General features: G+C 44.1%; 1 protein-coding gene across 14 annotated transcripts in view; it reads right to left on the bottom strand.

The window, feature by feature from the left end:
* LOC138755231 (lysine-specific demethylase 4C-like) overlaps window positions 1–26733 on the bottom strand; it is a 417729-nt gene that overhangs the window by 32668 nt on the left and 358328 nt on the right. For 13 of the 14 annotated variants that reach the window (XM_069920849.1, XM_069920842.1, XM_069920853.1 and 10 more), the window contains one exon: window positions 4447–4566. In XM_069920849.1, coding sequence (XP_069776950.1) covers window positions 4447–4566 — 120 coding nt within the window. Of the gene's footprint in view, window positions 1–4446; window positions 4567–14119; window positions 14209–26733 lie in introns of those variants that run through there. The other variant, XM_069921010.1, reaches the window with a different exon arrangement.

Genomic DNA, 26733 nt, shown 5'->3' with positions numbered 1-26733 from the left:
ACATGGAACGTAACAGAGAGGGCCTGCTTTGAACCTCCGCCCCCTAAAGTGATAAAATGATAAGAAGATAAAATGACTTGATCCAGTGTGTAAAAGTAGATGACACAACTTTCTTGTTTATTTTCATTGTGTGATGATATTGTTTAATGGTTTTATTGTATTGTATATGTTGAACGTTTATTGGGTTTGGAGGGGGATGGGAAGGGGGAAGGGAAGGTAGGGGGGGGGGGAAGGGGAGAAAATGCCACTGTGTATATTTAAGAGGGAAATGTTTGTATGTATTTTGATAGATATGGTTCACAGTGTGAAAAATTTAAAAAATTTTTAAAAGATATGTATACAAAAGAAAGAAATGTAAAGAAACCGCGCAGTACAGAAAATAGTCTTCCATCTCCACCAGTCACTCCTTTTATAAGCCATTTTCTCATGCAACTGCAGGAAATGTAACACCTTTCATTTAATCTGCTCCCACCACATGGGGACCAGAACAGTAAAGCAATTATTCACTTGCATTTCTTCTAAATTTAGTGAATAGCATTTGGTTTTTACGATATAGTTTCCTTCTTAACACTTGACTAAATAATTTTGGGAGACCCACATTTAGTCCAGAGGGCAAATTTTAAGCTTTCAATTGGCTGTCATTTTGACATTTAAGTATGGAGCCTCCAGTAATGTTCCTGTGAGGCCCATTGGAAGCCCGAGGAACAACACATCTGAGAACGTTGCCATCATCAGGGTTCAAAATTGGATCCAATAATTTCATATGCTTATTTTGTTTGTACCAAAAATGATGCCCTACTGCCACATTAATCCCTTGCAATATTAACTCAGTTTTTGTACCTCCCTACAGATACTGACTGATCTACTGGTCATTTCCAGCATTCTCTTTTGATGTCAGTGTTCACACATCTTTGTTTGTGGTCTCTCTCTCAAAATGCTCTTATTATTTCGCTTAATAACAGTGGAATCACCTTAACAACTCTTGACTCTACCTATCACAAAATATTCCCTCTAATTCAACCTTTCCCTAACTCTACACAACTTAAAAGCAATTTGCTCTCTCTTGACTGATCTATTCTGCCCATGAATGCTGTCTGACCTGTTGATTTCCTCCAGCAATTTCTGTGTTTGCCCATAATTCCACCATCCACAGTCTTTGAGTTTCCCTGCTCTTTTGTTTTCTCAGTTCTGACAAAATGTCTTCAACCTGAAACATTAACTAGAGGCCGTATATCGTTGAAGATACTACCTCGCTGGCAGGTGGTTTACACTGTTGACTGACCAATGCATGGTTTCATTTATATTTAGCAGCAACCAGCGGGGTAAGATCAAAAATGACAAGATTGCCAGGTGGAGAATCGAACTCTCTACCTTCAACTACGACATTCTGAATCGGCCTGGCAAACTCAATGACCCGCCTGACACCTTTTCCCGTGGGACATGCACCAGTGTACAACTGGACAGGCTGCAGAGACTCCATGAGGAGCACTGTCACCCAGGGGTCACTAGGCTCGCCCACTTTGTAAAGGCCTGCAACCTGCCCTATATGGTCGAGGAGATCCACTCCATGACCCGAGCCTGCCCAGTATGCGCTGAGTGCAAGCCCAACTTCTTCTGGCCCGAGAAGACCCATGTCATTAAAACCACCTGGCCCTTCAAATGTCTCAGTGTGGGCTTCAAGGGGCCCCCACCATTGACGAACCGTAGCACCTACATTCTCATGGTGATCGATGAGTACTCCCGCTTCCCCTTTACTATCCCCTGCTCGGACATGACCGTCTCCTCAGTCATAAACACAATGCACAGCATCTTTGCCATTTTTGGGTACCTCAGTTACATCCATAGTGACCAGACGGAGGTCCTTGTTTTTGAGTGCAGAACTGAGGCATTATCTTCTGGAGCGTGGTATTGCTTCGAGCAGGACCATTAGCTACAACCCGCGTGGTAACGGGCAGGTTGAAAGGGAGAATGCCATCGTCTGGAAAGCGGTCACGCTTTCCCTCCAGTCCAAAGGCCTCCCCACCACTCGCTGGCAGTATGTCCTCCCAAACACCCTACACTCCATCAGGTCTCTGTTATACACTGCCATCAACGATACCCTGCATGAACATATGTTCTCATTCCCACGGAAGTCGAAATTGGGGACGACCGTACCAGCTTGGCTGACAGTCCCTGTCCTGCTGCGACGTCATGTCAGGTACTCGAAAAACGACCCCCTAGTCTACCGGGTAATCCTGTTACACGCGAACCTGCACTATGCCTATATCAAGTCCTCAAACGGGCGGGAGGACCTGGTCTCAATAAGGGTCCTGGCCCAAGCCAGGTCTAACATTGTCACATTCCAACCCCAACCTCCATCCAATCCTCCCCAGGTTACATGCGGGACAACGGGACCAGCAGCACCTTGCGGATGACAATGGCAGCAGATCAGACCAGCCCAAGGCCAACGACGACTGTGGACTAGGCAAAACTGCGCCCACACCCAGGGACCCCAGCGATGATACTCTACCAGCTACCCCGATCCCAGCACCATGGCAATCGCGTCGGACAATCAGGCCTCCCGACCGTTACAGCCTGTGAACACTGCATGCTATACCGACCCCCTTTTTTTTCTTCTACTCTTTCTTTTCTTTTTCTCAGTTCCTAAAAGAAGGGGTGAATGTGATAGTACAGAATACTATCACATTTGTATATATTTACATATAGTAATAGTGATTGGCTGAGAACCATAGCCCCACCTACTGGCAGGTCATAAAGGGCTGCTCCTAACCAGACCCAGGTCAGTCTGGACTGGTTGACCTCGATGTAATACGCTCCAGTCTTTTGCTAATAAAAGCCTTGGTTTGAGTCAACAAGTCTTTGAGTCATTCGATGCGCTACAGGGATTATCACTGTAAAGGATAGTACAGACAGGAGGAACTGAATGGTCACAGTTAAAACTTCAAACAAGCACCAGCAAAAGTCACAGCCGAGAGATATTCGATGCATTGGAAGAACTGAGGGAAGGTTTGTCACAGTCTGTTCCACATTTGATACATTTGCAAAAACATTGTGATTTTGCAAGGGAGAACCATTCTAACTGCTGAAGAGAAAACAGCTTTTTGAAGTAGCTCTTGTGGCCAGTCATTTTTGTGGAATTCAGAGCAAAGGATGCTCCGTAAATTACTGAGCCTTTTCAGTGGATTGACCTGTGTCAGGAGGGTCTTTTGGGAAGCAAAGTGCCTCATTTTAACAGTGAAGGTCACTTGGAGAGACTGGTGCCAAGGTCTTGGAAGCTTCATGGAGGCCACCCAGTTTAAATATCGTCTACAAAAGGACCAGGAATGTTGTGACCACAGCTTGTATGGATGGAGATATCTTCACAGGCAAGACAAGAAGAATTTGTGAGTGTGTAACAGCCACAAATGTAGTCCTCCCATCAGTGCAACATGCATTCTGGGAATCGAATTGTAACGGTCAAAATGCACGTGCACGCGCACACACACACCACACACACACACACACACACACAGAGTTGGGGATAGATTTAGTGTTAAAGATAGCTTAAGAGTTAAGACAATAGTTTGAGTAAGAAATAAAATTAAATACTGGTTTATTGCCTATTGCTGCTTGTTACGTGTGGTTCGTAACAGTCAGCTTCTCACGCCAAATATAGCTCTTCACGTAGAATGCATAAAAGATCGACCAGCTAATTGCTTTCAGTCACTGTAATTTAAATATTTTCAAAATGAATGTTATTCATAATCATCAATCTGACAAAATTCCAAATTAAGTTTGTTGATATTGCCCTGTCAGTAGCAAAAAATGTATTGCGATCACCTGGAAGTCTGACTCCCTCCACTCATTACTTGATGATCCATGGAGATGCACAACTGTGTGCCCATGGAGAAGACAACATACAATTTAAGAAATAAATACAACACTTTTGCTAAAATGTGGCCACCTTATATAGAGCACTTTGGTGCCCAGTTATAATAACAGTTCACAGATTTATAAAGTGGACAAACTATACAAAGACAACAGCAGCGAAATATCTCAAAGATTAGAAAAACTGGTGGTACGCTGAATTTTTCTTTTCTTTGTTTTCTTTTGATGTTTTGGGGAGGGAGGGGAATTACAAGAAAATTGAATCTCAGAAGCGATTTGTACTAAAAGAATGTGTAAATATGTTAAAAATGACTGTTTTCAAAAGTGATACCATGTTTTTTTTCAAAAATGAGAATAATATTTTTCAAAAATAGGGTATTTGCAAATTAAAACTTTTTTTTAACAAGAACATTTACTTATTCCATAAAGAATTCTGGAGTGCACATTTGATTCACTAACCTTGTCTTGGATAGAACAAAATAGCAGAAGGAACTTGTACATTCCTATGAGCATGCTCCTAAAGGTGTTAACAATTTAAATATATCCATTCTGATTTGAACCATGCCAAAGATGTCTTACCTGGTACATGTAAATGATGTTCGATGCTACAAATTTGGCACCATAAAGCAATCCATCAGTCCATCGCACCTGGACAATTTCTCCCTCTGCTGGAGGACCAAGCTCCAAGCAGTTTTTGCTCTGCAAAAGACCAGAAGAAAAAGAATGTTCTGATAAATATGCCACTCTTAATATTGCTTTACAATGTTAAAAATATATTTTATAGAAAGGAATGAAAGAGGCACTACTGTCTGAGATTTTAAAATAATAGATTATTTGCCAAAAGCACCCTTTTATTTTTAGCATCAGATACACCAAAGCATCTCTTGTTCCTTTAAAGAAAATAAGGATTCTGCTGTTGTTCCAACCTCTCATGCTAGCAGTTTTTCTCTGCATCAGTCTGACCCTCAATCAAGCCCTTCAAACTCCCTCAGGAATAGAGGGACAACAAACATCAAGGCAAATTAAGCAGTCCAATGATTAAAGTTGCATAAAATTATCTGCTAAAGAAATGAATCATTTAACTTTGGTAATGCGTAAAAAATCCAAAGGATGTTAAAATGACACAAAAAATTCTCACTGGAGTGAAACAAGAAAGTCTGCAGACACTGTGATTGGAGTAAAAACACCAAAAATGCTGGTGGAACTTCTTCAAGGGCTCAGGCCTGAAATGTTGGTAATGTATCTTTAACTCCTATGGGTGCTATGAGTGCTTCTGAGTTCCTGGATAGGTGCCCAGATCAGAACTGTAAATAATATCAACTATAATGGATACCCCTTATCTTTGTCTATGCCCCAGACATCGCTCTATGCCAGGTCGTTACTGTGGACATTGCTGGGAGTGTCGTGGGAAAGTGTGCAGTACACTTAAGCTGACACGCAGTACTGTGATAGATCAGTACTTCTAGAGAGCCACACCCTCGTTGGTACAGGGAACCTGGGGCGTGCTTGAAAGTCCTTGTCTGTTGAGTGTGCTCGTGTGTGTGAGTGTGCAGAGTATAGGTGGCCACTGGTATTGGCGTCTAACCTGGGTCCGATGTGAATGTTTATATAGTTGTTTAATAATTTAGTAACTGAGTATTGTTTGATGTTCTCCCCTCTTTGTCTCTTGTGTGTTCATTAAAGTTACCTGTGATTGTAACACTTACGTCCTTACTCATCTCTCTGTTAACCCACCGAACCTGATACTCTTCCCAACATGACAACTGGTGCTGTGAGCAGGGTTTGAAGAGTTTTGGCTGGACTCACGTGGAGTACTAACCATGTGGGAGATTATATCAATGAGTGTGGGTGTTCTGTCGGGGCATGTGTTATTGGGTACCTGTTCACCAATGGGAGGAGCCCTCAGAGTAGAAATTATCTCCCTGGTGTGGCAGGAAATGGCCAACAAATGTATCCCATCGCACCAGCCACCACCCACTGCAGAGATCAATGCGGTTCCTGCCCCATAGGATGGAGGCCAGGGACCTGGCAGATCTGTTGAGAGGCCCTGTCGCATCCGGGTGAACTGAGATCACTTATCCCAGTGGCCATTCACTGGGAAAATAGAAATACCCAGGCCTGATCAACATCAGGGAAGAGCATTCAATTATTCCCAAGGTTAATATAGAGAGGCTAGGTGGCTTCATCTTCTCTGCCAGAGAGGTTACTCTCTGTCTCTCCATTGGTGACAAGCCTCCCCGTCCCGCTCCTGGTACCAGCCTCCCCCAAGTGCATTCTCAGAATGAGTGTACTCAAGGGGCAGTCACTGCATACCAGCAAGGGAAAATTTACTCTTGGGGTAAACCACTGTCGTCAGGAAAGACCAATGGATACCCCTTGTCATTCCTCCCTGCACCCACCAGTATCAAGTGGTGCCAGGGCAACGAGGAGACTATGGAAGTGACTGATGCCCTCCTCCAAAAGTGGGTGATAAGACCCGCTGTATTGCCCAACAGCAGTCCAGTCTGGTCAATCCACAACAAAAACAGCATATGGTGCATGACCATTGACTATCGCAAATTGAACAAATTGCCTCTGCCGATGTGATCACATTGGTCAGGATATCATGGACAGGGACAACAAACCCTGGTATGTCATGGTCATCCTCGTCAATGCATTCTTTTCTATCCCATTAACCCCTGACTCCCAGGATCAGTTTGCTTTCATCTGAGGTGGCCCACAATATACCTTTTAACACCTATGCCAGGATTTTTAAAAATATTGCCCTCCCCCCATTACATCGATGACATCATCAACCAGGGAAGAGACAGTAGCACAGGCACTGGACTCCCTCCCTCAGTGATCATGGCTGGGCTATTAATTGGGAGAAAATACAGGGTCCCAACCAGACAGTCCCTTTTCCTGGAAATCCAGCGGCACTCAGGCTAGAGGGATATCCCGGAGGTGACGTGAAATAAAATTTTAAATACAGCAGTGCTCACCATCAGCCTTTTAGGCTACTGGTGGCAGCACATCCCCCATCTCACCACACTGCTGCACCCGCTGTATGCCGTCTCTGGGAAGAACATTTCACTGAGGCCCTGAACAGCAGCTCGCATTGAAAACTGCAAGACAAACCATGGAGCAGGTGCTGGCACTAGCCTCCTGATAGACCGGAGTCCCCTTCGAACTCCAGGTCTCAGCCACCACCACAACAGCTGAGTGGAGCCTCTGGCATAAAAAAAATCAATGGCCGCAGGGTTCCACTCGGCTTCTGGATGAAATCTCTAACCGAGTCCTCCTCCCACTAAACCCCCTTCCAACTTCAGCTCCTGACATGCTGTTTGGTTCCCCTTACTACAGAGGATCAAACAGCGAAAGAGACTGTTATCTTCTGGCCTCACCTGCCCATTATGCAGTGGATAAAATCCTCCAATGCCGCCCATAAGGAGGGGTGCAGGCAGCATTCGTCCTTTGTTAAGTGACATGGGTATATCGCTGACTGGGCAGAAGCAGGGCCAGAAGGAATAAGCAGGCTCCATGAAAAAGCAGGCTCATGTCTTCCAGGGCACGATCCCCCTTCCGAAGTCCTATCGTCAATCCCTCTCCCGTATTCTGGGTTCAGCCATCCACCTCCCTCACCAAGGAAGACCAGCAACAAGCATGGTTCACAGACAGGGCCAGTTGTTGGAAAAACAGGAAGCAGCTATGGCAAGCGGCGACACTACTAACTCAAGAGAGATGGGGGGATTCCAGCCAGCTCACAGAATTGGCTGCTTGGCACTTGCGATCAAATCAATGGCGGGTCTGGTGCATGTCTGTAGTGACACATGGGCAGTGGTGAACGGAATGGTGGATTGGATGCCTCGTTGGCACGATATGGGAGTAGGAGATCCTCAATTGCCCTCTCTGGGGTCAGCAGCACTAGAGACACATCTGGAAGCAGGCTGGACAGAGCATGCTTATGGTCCACCATTGGATGACCACACCAACAGGGCTACAAGCAGAGGCCATCCACAATGCCGCTGTGAACTGTGCAGCTTAAATCTGCACAGCCCCCATCTGGTCTAGATTCCGGCAACATGGGCCCACAAGGAGAGTAGTCACCAGGGGTTTAAAGGAAAGTGACGGTGGGCAGAGGGTTTAGGAGTGGCATTAACGCAAAATCAGGTGTGGACGGCGGTAGATAATTGCCCCACATGACAGCAAGTTAAACTGCAGGGCTGACCAGCAGGGACATCAGGGCACATTTGGCATGGCATGAGAGTAGGCTGTTTGGCTATGTCGGACCCTGCCCATGCCAAAAGATAAAAACCTATATAATTTCGATGGTGAACACATACTCTGGTGTCCTGGTGGTGGTTCCCTGCGAGCGGGCCAACTAGAACACCACCATTCAGGGGCTGAAAAACGTCTCCCCATTTATGGAACACCATTGGAGTTAGAGTCCAATCAGGGCAACACTTTATGGGGGCTACGGTACAAAAGTGTGTGACAGTGGCTGGTATCTCATGGCTTTTGCATATCCCCTATCTCCCACAACCATCAGGATTAGTAGAGCGAATGAACATTCTCTTCAATCAAAAGATACATATGCTGACACCTAACAACACATTCAAGAAGCAATGGACCATCTTAGTTCACGTCCACTGCACAGGGGGGTCCCCTCTTTCTAGACTTTTGGCCACATCAGCACAGCAAAAATTCGATGAGGTTGACCTTCAGGACCCTGAGGAATCCAGTAGGGTATGAGTGCATCAGCCACAGGGTTTGCCCAGAAAGGGGGAGGTAGTTGACCGGGGTCTGGGAAGCACCCAGTGGGTTACGTTCCCAGGAAATACTGCGTTAACTTGTTACCACACTAACAAACTCTCCAAGAGGGTGTGAAGAAATTACACCCTGCAGGGCAAAGACCACTCAAAGATAAGGAAGACCACCCATCAGGATAAAGACTACTTCAGCACAACAAACAGACGTGATTCCTCACACTGGTCTCCACAGCCTTCCTGCCAACACACTGTTCTGTTTAACTAACAAGGAGCTGTTGTCACTTATTATGCACAGAACTTTCAAGCAGACATGTCAGAAGTTGCCATGGAAATGTCATATGTGGACACTGGAGGTCATCAATGACCGCATTATTTGTTATGCACATTCTGAGTGCAGCTTTTGTAATGGACCTTTTGCTTTTTATCTCTCTCTTTTTAATTGCACCCTGAGCTGTGGTTATAATGTCTCTCAGCAAACTCAGGAAATTGGAGTTACAGATCATTATTTCAATAAGCTCTTTTAAACTGCAGCACCTGGGTTATCCTTTTGGGACCCATGTGCAATTACTAGGGAAAGGGCACTTGAAGCACCTTTTAAACTGCAGGGAGATTGACCCATTTAATCAACAACCTGGCAATTTAAGGGGGATCCCACCCCCGTGATGACGTGGCAAGTGATGCATCACGCACTCACGGGAACTATCGGTAAGTCTCCCCCCCCCCCCCCCCCGTTAGCCACTACCCACCGTCAATCACCAACCCCCCTGCCCCCAGTCAGTCACCCCTCCATCAGTCGCCAGCCCCACCATCAATCGACATCCACCCCCTCAGCAACGTCCCTCTGCCAACAACGTTAAGCTTTCACTGTGAACCAGAGTGGCATTCGCAGCAGCTGCAGTTTGTGGCCCACCCACTCCCCACGCAGCAGACCTTTCTCTCCTCCTCCCACGCGGCAGCGACCTCACTCCCCAATTGTGGCCCCCCCTCTCCCTTCCCCCACCCGAGGTCCCACAGCAATGACACCTTTCCCCCCACCCCCCCCCCCCCCCCGATCGTAGCAGGCACTTCAGCCAGGGGTTTCCCTGTGACACCAGTGCTCAATCGCTAACGTCCCAAGAGTATCCGATTCGACCATTTTCCTGTTCAAGCTGCCGATGGGCGCGACCTAGTTAAGCTTAACTGGGTTCCCTGACTACCTCTGAGGTAGGTCAGGGACCTATTTGGATTAGGACCACACTGACCAGGCCAGACCCTCTCTAAATGCAGGGTGAGTGGGGTGCTAATTCGGCAAATTGCCCAGTAAACCCCATTTTACATGGCAGTTTGAAAGGGCCTAATGATACAGTTTATAAGTACAGTGTTACAGATCAAATACTACCAAAGAAATATTGTATAAATTTTGTTAGTGATAGTGTCCCCACCAGCCCTCTCATTAATAGCAACAAATACCTGTTGGGCTGGGACTTCAGGAGCTTTTATTTATAACTACAAATTTGGCCAACCTTCAGTCCTGACTCATCCTGGCTATTGTTACAGGTAACCAACACAGGAACTTGCGGCACCCGTTTAAAGGGAACGTGAGCAGGAACTGCATCCTGGTGTCATACGACAGTCCAGAAAAATGGGGAGATCTGGGTACACCTTAGATGTATGCCTGCCGGCCTACCCCCTGCCTCACCACCGGGTGGGACAGCAACGGGCATCTGGGCTTTGTGCTTAGGGAGCATCCAAATGTGAAGCCAAATGTGATGCGTTAGCTAAGAGAGGGGTCTGCCACCTGATGGATGACTTGCACTGCCTGCTTACCGATGTTGTTGGTAAAGGTGCTCACATTTGCCAGCTAAACTGGAGTTACGTGGCATGGGAGTCAGTGACCAGACAATATTCTTTCTATTTCCTCCCCTCTGACACGGGAGTTCCCACAGCACCCTGCTCCATTGGGAACACAACGACCCTGTTGGTTGGGGTGGGGTGGGGGGGAGGGGGGGGGGGCGCAGAGAACTGTTCAGGCGGTGTCATTGAATTTGATTTTGTGTCTTGTCCAGCATACAGAAGGCACTTGTGTATACAGTGATCCACTTGGTTTGCAGTGTTTTTAAACACATTTTTTCTCTTGTTTTATATCTATATAGATATAACATAAACAGAGTTTACTGCTGTGGTTCTCAACCTTTTTCTTTCTACTCACTCACTCCCGTGAGTGCGTAATGCATCACTTGCCACTTTAAGTACTCCCTATGCCACAGGTGCCCTGTGATGAGGAAGGGATTGCTTAAGATGGTATGTGAGTAGAAAGAAAAAGTTTGAAAACCACTGATTTAATTGTACCTAATTGACTCGTTATGTGCATGGTTTCATAACTCCAAAGAAATGGGCCAATTATAATTTTTCTCAAGCAAACTATTTCACAATTAGGTCTACAACAGTGATTCTCAACCTTCCCTTCCCACCCACATACCACCTTAAACAATCCCTTACTAATCACAGAGGACTAATGGCATAGGGAATACTTAAAGTGGTAAGTGAGTGGAAAGGAAAAGGTTGAGAACCACTGGTTTACTGTATAGAAACCAGCTATTGTCTTTGTAGTGATTGCAGTGAGGTGGATTCCAAGGGGTGGAATGTTATACCGTATGTGGATTGTGGAGAAATATGTGGTCTCCTTGCCTGTCTGGAATATTTTGGACTGTAGATGGGCATGTGTCCTCCCTGTTTGAAACTTATTCGGAATTCACATCACCTGTCAATCAAGGTTGGACTCTGGACACCCTTTAGTGCACATTTTGCCGTTGGCTCATTTAAATTGACTTGAGTAAAATGTGCCCTACACTTAAGATGAATTTTAGGACTGCAATAGATCAGTACTTGCAGAGAGCTACATTTCCATTGGTACAGATTACCGGGAGTGTGTGTGAAAGTCCCTAACTGCAGAGTGCATACATGTGAGTGAGCGTGTAGAGTATAGGCAGCCACTGGTAAATTAACCTAACCTGAGTCTGATGTAAATGTCTATATCATTGTTTAGAAATATAGTAAATGAATATCATTTAACTTTCTCCCATACTTGTCTCCTGTGTGATCATTAAAGGTATCTGTGATTATAACACATGCCCAGATTTGTCTCTCTATGAACCCACCAAACCTGATACCTTCCAAACACAAGAATGACCTCATGCACTGCCAAATCAAGGCCACCAGTAAATTGGAAGAGCAACATCTACTATCCCATCTGGGCACTCTCCAATCGTATGGCATTAACCTCGACTTCTCCAGTTTCTGCTTGACTACTCCCTGCTCTCCTTCTCTTCCCTATCCCTCTAACTCCTTTCCTCCAGTTCTCCACCATCTTCTCTCTCCATTCACAGAGCTATCCCCCTGTTCCGATGTTTTGATTTGTGCCCTCCCTCCTTATCCACCTAATACCATCTGTATGTGGGCCTGTGGTCCTCCCCCAACCATTTTATTCGGTCGCCTGCCTACATTTTGCTCATGATGAAGAGCTCAAGCCCAAAAGGTGGTTCTGGTACCTTTGCTATGTAAAGAACACTGTTTGACCTGCTGATTTCTCCAGCATTGTGTTTTTAATTCAATTACCGTAACTGCAGACTTTTGCTTTACTCTACAGCACAACAAACATTGTAGACATGATGGGCTCTGTTTGTGTCTTTTGTATTCTTCAGGCATGAGCTGGAATGCTTGTGCCAGGTGCCACAACTGACTGTCGAGGATAACTTAATATCACAAAGTGGGGAGGTTGTTGCTATAAGTAACAGCAGCATGTGGCCATAATGCCTGCTCTGCCATTCATTAATATCAGCCCTTGTTTTCTGATCTAATTTCACACCCTTTCATTCTTTTAATACCTAAAAATCTATCAATAGCCATCTTAAATGTGCTTTGTGATGAGCAGCCATCTTCAGTGCAGAATTCCAAGATTTGCCACCCTTTTGATGAAGAAATTCCTTCTCAACCAGGCACTTATTTTGAAATTTTAACTGGTTCTAGATTTCCCAGCTGGGGGAAATGATTCTCTCCAATCCTCAAGCAATAGAATTGCCATTTATTCTTCTGTACTCAAGAGTATACAAATCTGCTTATACTCTCACCATTCTGGGAAGTCATCTGCATCAGGGCATACTAGAGGGTGTGCATTTATAATAAGGGGTTGAAATTTAAAAGTAAATGAGCAGAGCAGTGTTTTTTAATACACAGAGTACAGTGGGTTTCTGGAACAGGCTGACAAAAGTAGATGTGGAAGCAGATACAACAGTCACATTTAAGAGGTCTCTTTGTTTTCAGGGAAGAGAGGGATATGTATCATGCAAACAGCAGAGTTTTAGTTTAATCTGGCCATCATATTTGACACATAAATAGTGGGATGAAGGGCATGCTCCTATGATGCACTCATCTATATTCTAATCTTCACTGCATCCAAACTAACAAAAATATGTTTCTTTAGGTTGGGAGATCAGACCTGTTCATAACACCTGTCATCTCACCGGGGCATTATATATTGAAGCAAGGCACCTTGTACTCAAATGCCCTTGATATAAAGGCCAACATATGTTTGTTGGTTATGTATCTTTATCTTTGCTCTATAAAGTAGAATGTTTGACCTGCTGAATTTCTCCAGCATTGTGTTTTTACCTCTCAAAATAACACCTTTCAATCTTTCTCAGGTCTAGATTTAGTTTGAAGTGCAAACCGTTGGTTCCAAATTTAAGATGCCCAAGCCCTTTAATGGTTAAAGATAGGTTTTTCAAATGAGCAAAAAATCAATAGAAATAGACACAGCGTGCTTCCTGCCCTGGCTAAAGGCAAACCAGAAGTTCTAAGGCATCCTGGGGCACATCCAACTCCTTAAAAGAGCCACGCAAGACAAATTTATGGATTTAGGCCAAATACATCCATTTTCATTCAAAAAAGACCATTCAGATAGATTGCAGATAAATGCTTTGCTTGTACACATGTTTCAGCATCAGCTGATAAATGTGTTTGCAAAATGTGTATCCATCATCTTCAGGCAGTAACTGTTTCAGGAAATACTAATCTCTGTTAATCCTTTGGTGGTGAAGTGCCAGAAGGAAGTTTGCAATCAAGGAATCATTTGTCTAACTTTCCTTTGTGATTCAGGCTCCTCTGCAATCCATATCCTGGGTGTAAATGAAAGAACTGTTTCACAAGAAGAGCTCAAACTAAAGTATTTGTCATCAGACAAAGTCTAAATTGCACGCTGGATACAGGGAAGAAGAATAATTCATTGGAGAAATCTAGCAACATCAGCCTCTGGATCACTCCAGCCAACCAATGGGGAGATCAGCATGAATCTAGACAAAGTATTCAGGCAAAAAAGACTCCTAGGAGTCTGTTAAGTTTTTTGTTGGGGGGCGGGGAGGGAGAGGTTGAGGAGGTGGGGGTTAAACGGAGAAGTGGGACACCCTGAACATGGTTGTGTTAAGCAAACCAATGAAGAAAAAGCAATTTCACATTAAAAGCATACTTACTGGATACATCACAGCGTGGGATAGGAGCTGCTCTGCTCAAGATCGAAAGAAGCTGAAGACGGTGGTGAATGCAGCTCAGAACATCACAAAAACCTCCCTCCCCTCCACAGACTCTATCTATATCTCCCACTGCCTAGGATAGGCAGCCAACATACTGAAGGGCCCAGCACACCCTGTTCACACTCTCTTCTCCCTCCTCCCGTCGAGGAGAGGTTCAAGGTTGTTAAATCATGCACCAACAGGCTTAAATACAGATCCTTTCCCACAGCCATCAACAAACTGAACAAACCCCTTAACAGTGCTTTTGTGCTTCCCTTGCTTTGAACTAATTGATCTTACTCAGAGTAACTAAATTTTGTAACGATGCTCTTGCCTGTTACTTTGTACATAGTCAGAATCTAGAAATATCAGTCAAAATGATAAATTTAGCATTGAATTAGAGTCCAAGAGTCATCAGCACAGAAACAAACCTTTCAGCCCTTCCTGTCTATGCAGCCTTCCAAGCTAATCCCATTTACCAGCAGGTGGCCTGCAGCCTTATATTCTGTGGAGGTTTAAACAGTGTGTTCCATATTCCAATCTTCCTCTGGGTGACAATAATTATTTCTCAGTTGCCCCCTAAACCACTGATGCCTTACCCCTAAACCTTTGCCCTCCATTTTCAGATACCTCTGCTATCAATAGCCCTTATAATTTTGTATACTTCTATCTCCCTCATCTTTATTTATCCCAAGGAAAACACATCCACTCCATCCATTTCATCCCTGAAAGTGAAAATCTCCATCATCAGCAACATTTTGGTGAATTTTCTAGGCAACCTATCAACCAGAACTGTACATAAACTTTAGCTGTGAGCTAACCAACATTTTAACAAAACCCCTAATAGGACCACACTGGCTATCTCTGATTAAACCTTGCTCTTCCAAGTCAAATTCAGGATTCCTTTATTGTCAGGTAATACCTGTAGTACAGAACAAATAATATTACACAAAATTGTCTTCTGCCTGATATAAGGCAGACAAAGAGTCACCAAATTAGTGTCACCCAGCACATCTTACAGTAAGAGAGAAAGAAAAGCAAAAGAGGATCCTTTCAGAGACAATGGAGGATCGGTGGATTCACCTCCAGCTCTCCCTCAGCCTTTGCAGCTGTACAGATTCCTGTTTAATTTATTGGCAACCTGAGCTCCAGATCCAAATGTCCTACACGATAAGGAAGCCTTCAGCACCCGAAGCCCTTCTTGCCCTCAGCACCCTCTTGAATCCTGACTCTGATACCTGGTTCCCACAAGCCAGTCTCGAGCAGCATACAGTAAATCCAGTTCTTCAGAATTTTTCCAATAGCTTTCTGACAATTGTTAAACCCATAGACCTGTAATGAGTTGGCTTATCTATGCTGCCCTAGAATATACATACCACCATTGCAGCCCTACAGTCACTTGGTATCTAACCCGAGGCCAGTGAAAAGTCTCCCTTGCCTTCCATAGCACCCTGATAACATGCTCTAGAACTTCACCATTCCTCTCCCTGAATGCTCTTTTACTTCTCATACAGGTGAGAAAAATTCATTTAAGACCTCACTAACATCTTCTAGCTCCAGATTACCACTCTGGTGCAAACTCTTTACCTGTTTACCTGCTTGGCTTTTAAATACTGATAAAATAATGGTTTGGAATTTTCTTTAAACTTTCTGCCTGTGTTGCTTGTGCCAGCTCTTTGCCTTTTATAAAAACACCCCTGCATCTTCTATGTTCCTGAATCTGCCATCTGCTTTCTTTTTCTTTCTTCAGCCTTCAATATTGCTTGATGCCTTGGGTTTCCTGTTCATAAGTCTAGGAACACTCATGATTACATGGTAGCGATTAGTGAGATGTGGTTGCAGGAGGGTTGTGACTGGCAACTAAATATTCCGGGATTTCGCTGCTTTAGGTGTGATAGAATTGGAAGGGTAAGAGGGGGTGGTATAGCATTGCTTGTCAGGGAAAATATTACAGCAGTGCTGATGCGAGATAGATTGGAGGTCTCATCAAAGGAGGCGGTATGGGTGGAATTAAGAAAAGGAGAAGTTACAATTATTAGGGGTGTATTATACACCACCTTGTGGGGAGAGAGAAATATAGAAGCAAATGTCTAAGGAAATAACAGAGCACAGAGTTGTATTCGTGGGGATTTTAATTTTCCTAATATAGATTGGCAAACACATTCAGTAAGGGCTTCGATAAGGTTCCACATGGAATGTTGGTAAGGAAGGTTCAGGAGCTACGTATTAATGTTGAGATAGTCAAATGGGTTCAACAGTGGCTAGAAGGTAGATGCCAGAGAGTCATGGTGGATAACTGTCTGTCAGGATGGAGGTCGATGACAAGCAGTATGCCTCAGGAATTGGTGTTGGGTCCCTTGTTGTTTGTCATTTACATTAATGATTTGGATGATGGAGTGGTAAATTGGATTAGTAAATATGTGGATGATACAAAAATAGGGGGAAGTTGTTGATAGTGAAGATGGTTTTTGGAGACTGCAGAAGGATTTGGACTGCTTAGAAGAGTGGGCTGAAAGGTGGCAGATGAAGTTTAATGCAGATAAGTGTGAAGTGCTTCATTTTGTAAATAATCAAATCAGGACATAGCCATGAAGGGGAGGGTATTGAGGAATGTGGAGGAACAGAGAGATCTTGGAATAATGGTTCATCGTTCTTTGAAAGTGGAATCTCATGTCGTTGGAGTGGTGAAGAAGGCGTTTGGTATGCTGGCCTTTATGGGTAGCATAGAATATAGGAGTTGGGAAGTGATGTTGAGATTATTTAAGGCATTGGTGAGGCCAAATTTGGAATACTGTGTGCAGTTCTTGTCCCCAAATTATAGGAAGGATATCAATAAAGTAGAGAGAGTGCTGAGAAGATTTACTAAAATGTTTCCTGGATTGCAGTATCTAGAATAAAAAGAAAAATTGAGTAGACTGGGTCTTTATTCATTGGAGCGTAGAAGGTTGAGGAGGATTTAATAGAGGTGTTTAAAATTATGAGGGGGATAGATAGAGTAGATCTGAATAGGGTAGGTGAGATTGAAATGAGAGGTCATGAGTTAAGAGTTAGGGGGAAAAAGTTTAGAAGTTTTGAACTGACCTTACGGAAGAGGTAGTTGAGGCAACGTCAATTTTGTCATTTAAGGAAAAGTTGGATAGGTGCATGGATGTGAGGGGATTGGAGGGTTATGGGCAGAATGTAGGTAAGTGGGACTATAGGAGATCATTTAAATCGGTACGGATTAGAGGGGCCGAGACGGCCTATTTCCATACTGTAATTATTATATGGTAATCCTACTTACCAGTGGATGCTGCTTATCAACATGTGCCAGGCCACACCTTATGGTTTTGAAACACTGCTCTCGTTCAGCACCTAATTTTTGGACTATCTTCATCCCTTTCCATCATTACCTTCAGTTATGCTCACTAGCTCAGATGGCATGGTTAATGTAGCGGTTAGTGCAACACTGTTACAGTGCCAGAGATCGGGACTGGGGTTCAAATCCAGCCTTGTATGCTCTCCCTGTGTCTACATGGGATTTCCCCAAGGGCTACGGTTTCCTCCCACCCTTCAAAACGTAAGGGGTTGTAGGTCAATAGGGTGCAAATGGGTGGCACAGGGTTGTGGGCCAAAAGGGCCTGTTACTATGCTGCATGTCTAAATTTATAATAAAAAAAGAAGCTCCAAATTCATTCCTATGGACACTTCAACCACATGCCTGGCTATGTCGCCCATGAGTCCAGAAGGTCTAACAATGCAGTTGCTTAAACAGTTCTTGTGGCTAAACTTTCAAAATTCCACCCTCTCTATGCCTTTCACACTAAAGTAACTCCTTTACATACTGTAGTTCAAATGATTGTAAATAATTGCACCATGTAAGTGAAAATGTATGTTCAAAGGCTTGAGTTAGAAGTAGCTGACAGGCTGGAACTCATTTCTGTGGCACATAGAGATGTGCACAAAATCATGAACGGCACAGAATACAGTAGGCATCCTTTAGCCCAGGATTTTGTACCAAACTATATAAATCTATTCCATCATCAATCTAACCCTTTCCAACATAGATATGGTTAATAGTCATCATATTTTCTTTTCAGGTTAGGGGGGTATAAAAACTGAGGGCATAGACTTCAGGGAGAGGGGAAAGATTTAAAAGAGACCTCACAGTGGTTGGTAGGTAGAGGCAGGAACAATAACAATGTTTAAAATATGTTTGAATATGCCCATGGGCACAAAGGACTTGAAGTAAAATGGGCCTAAAGCAGGCAAATAGGACTAGGTCAGGTTGACATGGTCAGTATAGACACGTTGGGCTGAATGGCCTACTGTAAAACCGTGTGACTATGACTCGATGGAATTAAATGACGAATTTTGTGGAACTATCAAAACATTTTTTCACTCCAATCTAAATTCTGCAGCAACAGTAAAAGCAAATTTGATGCATCCAGCAATGACATCGTCTCATGTTCTGTTAGCAGTTGCTATTCTTATTTCATTTAGCAATATTCTGTGGTGCCAATTAATAATTACAGATTCACCCTTGCTAGTTATAGATAAAAGAATTTTCAAGAGTGCATTCTGCTAACCATATTGCACTTTGACATTGAACCAAAGATTGCAATGTTAAAAATGCAACTTCTTCATATTGTTGAAACAATAAGAGATTTTTACACAGAATTCCCGTGATATTGCTGAAAGGAAGACATGGCATTAAGCTGGCTTTGGTCATTTACAATGAACCGAACAAAGCCAGCATAATACCATGCTAGTGTGTCTTTTTACACAGCAAGCTGGCATTCTGGGAACAAAAGAGGTGGGACATGTAACATAACGTCAGCATCTAATGTGACATATAACATGGCGTATTTGACGGCATGTTAGACCCACTTTTTCCCCCCCAAAATATGGCTCAAAAATATTCCTCCAGACTTGTATGAGAAGTTGAAATTAGGGTGATAATGGTAAGTAACACCAACAATGATCTTTGTCACTGTGTGGCTCACTTTGCTTCAGCACTATTCAGTTCTTGCACTGGTCATTGTTATGTTGATAAAGCGTCAGGTTCAAGAGACATAAGTCTGGACACAAGGGTTTGCAATCAAATGTCACTTTTATTAACACACAGCAATTAACAGAAGAGTGTGGTACAATCGTAGCGACCACAATTTCTAAAACAGCGTGGGAAAATACTTGCACAATTTACCAGATATACTTCTCCCTGCATCTCAAGAAAAAGTTTTAGCCTTTACAACGTTGATAGACAGATTTCAATTTTATTGAAATGGAAAGATGAAACTTCATCTACCATACACAGTGGTCACATCAAGTTATGTCATACTGAAGCTTGGAGAAAATTAGATACTATATTAAAGATACAAAGTTTCAATTTGTAAAGCTGTGGGGCCCGTTCATAGGATACTACCGTTATTGGAAAAATTAAGAATTTTGAATGTGTAGTGGCCCGCGAACTAAGTCACAACCGGGCTCACAAAATGGCCGGCGAATGCAGCGATCACGAGGGCCCCACGGGGACCAATGGCTGTCATCCCGTGTGACCTCCCGCAAGGTGCGAAACGGCAGGAACACCGGTCAGTCGGAGGCAGGTGCTGCGATGACGTCACTCCTGTCATCAGAGGCAGGCAGTGAATATAAATAGAACAGGCAGAGCAATAAATCAGTCTTGACTCGACTGTGTGTGTGTTGTTCTTATTCCACATTTCATATAGTGTACACGCTACAATGGTGACTCCAACAGGTTCAACCAGCAGTTGGACCCAAAGATGACGAACCAAGCAGCTCTCCACTCAGTCTTGTTCAAGCTGCCAACATTCTGGGCATCGCAGCCATACGTGTGGTTCGAACAAGCCGAGGCCCAGTTACACATTCAACAGATCGCTGCTGACAACACCCACTACTACTATGTAGTGAGCTCGCTCGACCATGACACGACAGCGAGGATTGTCGATTTCCTATGACAGGCTCAAGAGCAAGGCAAATATGGTGACCTCAAAGAGTTACTATCACGCACTTTTGGGTTATCACAGCACAAGAGTGCCACCTGTCTGCTGCACTTGAACAGTTTGGGGGACAGGACCCCATCCACCCTCTTGAGCGAGATGCCAGCTCTTTGAGCAGATTTTCCTGGAGCAGCTGCCCAAGGATATCTGACTCTTGTTTGCCAACGAGGACTTCAGTGACCCGAGGTAATTTGAGCCTGGGCGGAAGAGCTCAGGAGAGCGAGAAAAAAAACAGTGCCTCAGTGGAACATATCGCCAAGGCTCGACCCCAGCCGGCAACAAGGCCACAGCTTACAGAGAGGAAAGTGGACCTCCTACACAGCCATATTGTTATTACCGTCAACGATGAAGTGTGGAGGCCCAGCGAAACCGCCCACCCTCTACATTTCCAGGAAAAGCCATGGCCAGCCGTCGTTAATGGCTGCAGCAGTTAGCCAACGTGACAGCCTCCTCCATGTGTGGGACAGTCAGGAAGGTGGCTCCTTGTGGACACTGGTGCTAAATTAAGTGTCCTTTCCCCATCACCCCCCCATGCCTACAATGCCCAGAACGCTAAGCCGGGCCTGGCACTGAGAGCAGCGAACAGCACCTCTGAGAACTTGCAACACCCATATAGTCCCCCTACAATTTGCCTGCCACCAATTTAAGTGGATCTTTACTGTTGCGGCAGTGGCACAACTGCTCCTGGGAGCCGATTCCCTTGCGCCCACCACCTGCTGGTAAACTTGAAAGGGCGACATTTGGTACACGCCAGAACTTTTCAATCAATACCCCTGGAGGAAGCTAAACTACCAGCCCCCTACCTTGACTCTGACACGTTGTTTGACGATGCCTACTCACACATCCTGGCAGAATTCCCTGCAATCGTGGCACCACAATTCTCCTCCACAGAACCAAAGCATGAGGGCCCTCTGCTACACCCCAGGGCACGATGCCTCCCCCCCACAAAAAAACCTTGCCCTCACCAAAAAAGAATTTAAGAAAATGGAGGAGTTGGGGATAGTGCGGTGATCAGACAGTTCCTGGGCCAAATGGTCCCGAAGGCAGCAGGAGGGTGGAGGCCGTATGGTGATTACTGACCTCTTAACGAGAACACCATACTGGAAAGATACCTCGTGCCAAATATCCAAGACTTTACTGCCAACTTACAAGGGGCACGGGTGTTTTCAAAGGTTGATTTAATCAGGGGTTATCATCAAATCTCAGTGCACCCCAAGGACATACTCAAAACCACCATAATCAGCCCCTTTGGCCTGTTCGAATTCACGAGGATGCCCTTTGGGCTTAAGTACACTGTTTAAACTTTTCAATGGCTGATAGTGGTGGGCCAGGACCTCCTATTCACGTTCACCAACCTGGACAATATCCTTATTGCCAGCCGCAACCATTCAGAGTACACGGCCCACCTCAGACAACTATTCAGCTGCCTGCAGGAGTTCGGGCTGACCATCAACCCTGCCAAGTATCAGTTCGGGCAGGTTACAATTGACTTCCTGGGGCATCGGATTGACAGGTACAGGGCAAACCCACTGCCTGAGAAAGTGGAGGCTGTTCAGCAGTTCTTGAAACCTTGCACTGTGAAGGGGCTGCAGGATTTTACCAGTTTGATTAACTTCTACCATTGATACTGGCAGCAGCTTGGATTGTGGGCCCCCTTTTCGTGCTCATAGCGGGGAAAAATAAAGACATTCTCTGGGACGAGGAGGCCTCGGAGGCATTCCAGAAGGCAAAGGATGCTCTGGACAATGCCACTCTTCTGGTTCACCGAGGCCAAAGGTGTAGACTGCCCTCACGATGGGACGCCTCCAGCACAGCGGTCAGAGGGGTCCCCAAACAGCTAATCAGCGGGCAATGGCAGCCCCTGGCTGAGGTTGTAATCAGCCCTAGCAAAAAGAAGCTCATCTGCAATGTCTCCACTGGAAAACCTACCCCATTATGCCAGCAACATAGAGATGGCAGGTCTTTGATGCAGTGCACAACTTGACACATCAAGCCATCCGAATTATGGTAAAGAAGGTGGCCAGCAGGTTCGTCTGATACGGCCTCTGCAAACAGGTCAGGCAGTGGGCCAAGACCAGTGCGCTCTGCCATGCGTCTGTATAAGGTGCAAACTCACACTAAAGCCCCTCCCGGGACCTTTACGCCAGTGCAGCGTAGGTTCAGCCACGTCCACATCGACATCATGGAGCCACTACTGGTTTTTCATGGGGTGAGATACCTCATCACGATGGTTGACTGCTCCACGAGGTGGCCGGAGGCAGTCCCGATGTCCGACATGACCACGGAGACCTGCGTGAAGATTGGAGTCCCAGAACATCTCACCTCCAATAAGGGAACACAGTTTACTTTGGGACTCTGAACAGCACTAGCCAAACTATTGGGAACCCAACTCCACCATGCCATGGCATATCACCCACAAACCAACAGGATGGTGGAGCAGTTCCACAGTTACTTAAAAGCAGCCTTGAGGGCCCGGCTCAAGGGGTCCAATTGGGTGGATGAACTGCCTTGGGCCCTTCTGGGGATATGCACTGTTCCAAAAGAGGACTTTAATGCCTCTGCAGCAGAAATGGTCAACAGTGCATCCTTGATAATCCCGGGAGAGTTCGTGGCCGCTGCCAAAGATCCGGAAACCCCCATGGTGGCACTGAAACAATTAGCAACACCACAGCCCCTGCCGCATGGCCAGCCCAAATCTTTCGTCCCCAAGGACTTGCACACCTGCAAATATATCCTTGTCCAAAGGGGACCACACCGGGCTGTACAGAGTCATCAGGCATAATGGGTCGACTTGTGTATTGGATATTGCTGACAAAGAGGAAACCTTCACCCTTGACCGCCTGAAACCGGCCCATGTAAACATTAGCCAGCCAGTCGAGACTCAGCCCCCGTGACGCAGAGGTAGGCCACTCAAAGTGGCAATGCCAGTTCTTTGGGGGTGGGGGGGAGAGGGGGATCTGTAGCAGCTTGCGAACTGAGTCTCATGACCCACATCACAAAATCGCCGTCGAACGTGGCGATTGCGAGGGCCCCACAAGGACAAAAGGCCGTTGACCTGTGTGACCTCCAGCATAGCGAGAAACAGTGTGAACACTGGCCAGTCGGAGTCTGGCGCTGCAATGAAATCACTCCTGTTGTCAGAGACAGGGAGTGAATATAAACCGAGCTGGCAATGCAATAAATCAGTTTTCAACCTTGACTCAACTGTGTCTGTGTCGTTCTTACTCCACACTTCGCGTAGCACACACAACAAATGTTCCGGAGATTCCCTGTCTGATGTCTGGAGGTCGCCATCAGATCCATAATTTCCCTTTTTTTTAAACAAGGTAACCTTGATTAGAGGGAGGGGTAGATTAAATTTAGTGCTTAGGTTTTTTTTGTTTGTTTTTTTCTTCTTTTTTATCAATTTTCATTTGGCTTAACTTGGCAAATATGGGTTTAACATGGTTTCTTATGTGGATCAAGGAACTGTCAATGTAATTCCAACAATTTTTTTTTGTATTTATATGCATATGACTTGTTACGTGCTTTCCTTAAAATTTTGTATGCAGTTTATATGTTAAACTCAAGAAAAATATTTTAAAAAGGAAAATACATGCTCAATTTAATAAAACATGTACACAATTTATAAAAAAGCATGGGAAAATCTATTGCAAGTATTGATCTATAGCAGTGGATTTCAAACTTTTTCTTTCCACTCACATACTACCTTAAGTAATCCCTTACTAATCACAGAGCACCTACAGCATATGTATAACTTAAGGTGGGATGTGAGTGGGGGAAAAAGTTTGAGAACCACTGCTCTGGACTCAATTGTTACTGAAATATTTTGCTTGAGGAAAATTGTCACTGGCCCATTTCCTTTGGTGTTATGAAACCGTGCACATAACAAGTCAATTAGGAATGATTAAAACAGTGGTTTTAAAACTTTTTCTTTCCATTCACATACCACATTAAGTAATCCTTCATTAATCATCGCTTTCTATTGTTGGAGGCTGGTGGCGGGTTCTTGTGGGGGGGGGGGGGGGAAGATTGGGGTGGTGGGCTTCCGACTGTTTAAACTGAGGACAAACCCATAGACCAGCTTGCTCACAGCACAAGGTAACTAGAGACACCTGGGGACAGCTGAGAGCATGGCCGTGGGAATAATGTGGGGGCTGATCTTTTATCACAATGCCACTCCCTAACACTAATCTTCTCTCCCTAATTATCTGAAGGTCTGTCTTGAATACATTCAGTAACTGAGCATTCACAACCTCGAGTTCCAGATTCAGTATCCTTTGATATATACTTTTTATCTTATTCATGAATGATCAAGACCCATTGTGTAAGACCAACAACCACCCCACATCTGTCCTATCAAGACTATAAATTATGTAATTATGAATTTAATTATCTCTCATTCTCCTCCCAGCGACACATCAGTGCTTTTACCATCAGTTCATTTAATCTCCAGCTCCAACCATTTCATCTACAGCTCATTTCAGACTTCTGCATTTATGGGAGCACGCATAGACATCCGAGATGAGCTAAACCCCAAGTGCCTGTTGGCCAGGTATTCCCTAGTGAACTGTTAGCCTGATCGATTTTGCTTTTTACCTTTGCTGTATAATTACAGCCTGCTGGGAGTGAGCAGGACAGCGGTATTATTATTATTGTCCTTCTTGCATGTTTTAAATGCTTACCCGTAAATACATTAAAAAAAAATACGGTACACATACATATCCTTACCCATGTTGGTCCCATCAGTATTCCAGGGTTGACATTGTGCCTGCTGCTGGAAAAAAGCCGGGACTGGAATGACCCCTCCATTCTATGTCAGCGCTTTTTTAGATACCCGCAAGTATCCCAGATCGAAGCAGCTGTGTAAAGGTCTCTAAAGTTTCCTCCCTCATCTAACTCCATTTGATGCTTAACTCCTCATTTGCTTCATTTGGCACTGAGATTGGCAAACAGTAATGAACTACAGAAGATATTATTTTCATAACCTCAAACTATCTCTTCAATTTAATACAGATCGTTTTTGCTGCTCTAGTAATAGGTGCAGGAGTGTTATCCAAAGAAATTAAATTACAGATGGCAAAAATGCTTGCGTATTTTGTTAAACAATTTAGCAACTAATCTACTTTCAGATTTGATGGTACATTTATTATAATGGTTAGAACACGTGGCCAAAATATGTGAACACAATTTACTTAAGCAAATTAACTTACATCATTAAACAGACACTTCCACAAATTCTGATTTTGAAAACCATTGATGGCACCAGCCTTGAGGAGATATTAACATCAGGAAACCATTTTTTAAAATTAGTTTTTAGGAAATGGGTGAATCTGTGAATATGGTAATTAATGCCCACTCTTCACTGCCTGAGGGATGAGAATCACATTTAAGTTACCAATGGCAACAACAATTTGCATTGAAACTATAGTGTTACATTTGATTATTCTCAAATAAAATATTGCACTGAGCAACAAAAGATGATATTGGAGCAATATCACAAAAGCTTGGACAAAGAGGTGGGTTTTAAGGAAGTGTTCAGAGGAGGAAACTAAAGCAGAGATTTGGAAGCTTCAGGGGGAGAAATGTACAGTTATATGTTTTGGCAGGTGAAGGCAAGGGAGACAAATGGAGAGATTAAATATGGGGATTACCAAGAGAGCAAAACTGGAGAAATGTAGATATCTTGGAGGATAACAGGGCTGAAGCAGCAATGAAAACAAGTGTGACTTTTAAATAAATGGAAGAGTTGCTTAACCAGGTGCTGAAAGAGTGAGGTGAAGGGCAAACAGATTAAATGATTTTATAAAAATCTAAGATTGCAGAGACAGTTTTCTTTCAGATGTCAAGACAAGGTTAAAAAAAAGAGTTAGGCATTCCTGAGGGTTTCAATGAGGCAAGTTGAACCATAAGCAAATTCAGGTGAAGTCGGATAGGTGAAAATTGATAATGCTGGATTCACCCTCTTTGTTGGATATGAAGGTTTTAACAAGTACCTATGCATTCTTCCATTTGATGACTGCCATGATAGCAAAGATTTCCTCCATCAATTTGAAAATGAATACCAGTTTCATTTTCCAAATGACTGATGGATGATTAGAATTCAAACCATCTCACATTTTTATAAAGTGTGCCAGATTACCAAAATATTGCTTGCAGCTTTTATTTCCCCCTACATTTTTTCCACTCAGCTTCTGGCAACAAGGTAGTGATACTTTTGCACTTAATTAATGAGAATCCATAGCAACATTTGTCACTCCAAATCACACACCAGTCTGTCAGACAAGGATACCTGTCTCTTTCCTGAAGGCAATTTGCAAATTGGCTGCATTCTTAAAATAATCCAGTAACAGATTGAGTATAATCTTGTATTCACTTTCCCAATCTGCATTATAATTTTTGCACAAATTAAATTTGTATCCTACTTAAATATAATGTGCAAATCCACCAAATAACATTTCATCAATTCTTAAATTGAGCAGATTTTGCTGGGGCACTAGTGTTAACTGGGAAAGGAGCATGCTGGAGTCAGATGCCCTCCTGAGCTCATATCTCATATTTCCTTATGATATAGGA

The sequence above is a fragment of the Narcine bancroftii genome, chromosome 1, assembly GCF_036971445.1.
Source record: "Narcine bancroftii isolate sNarBan1 chromosome 1, sNarBan1.hap1, whole genome shotgun sequence".
Classification (NCBI taxonomy): Eukaryota; Metazoa; Chordata; class Chondrichthyes; order Torpediniformes; family Narcinidae; genus Narcine; species Narcine bancroftii.
This window is presented reverse-complemented; position numbering and strand designations above follow the sequence as displayed.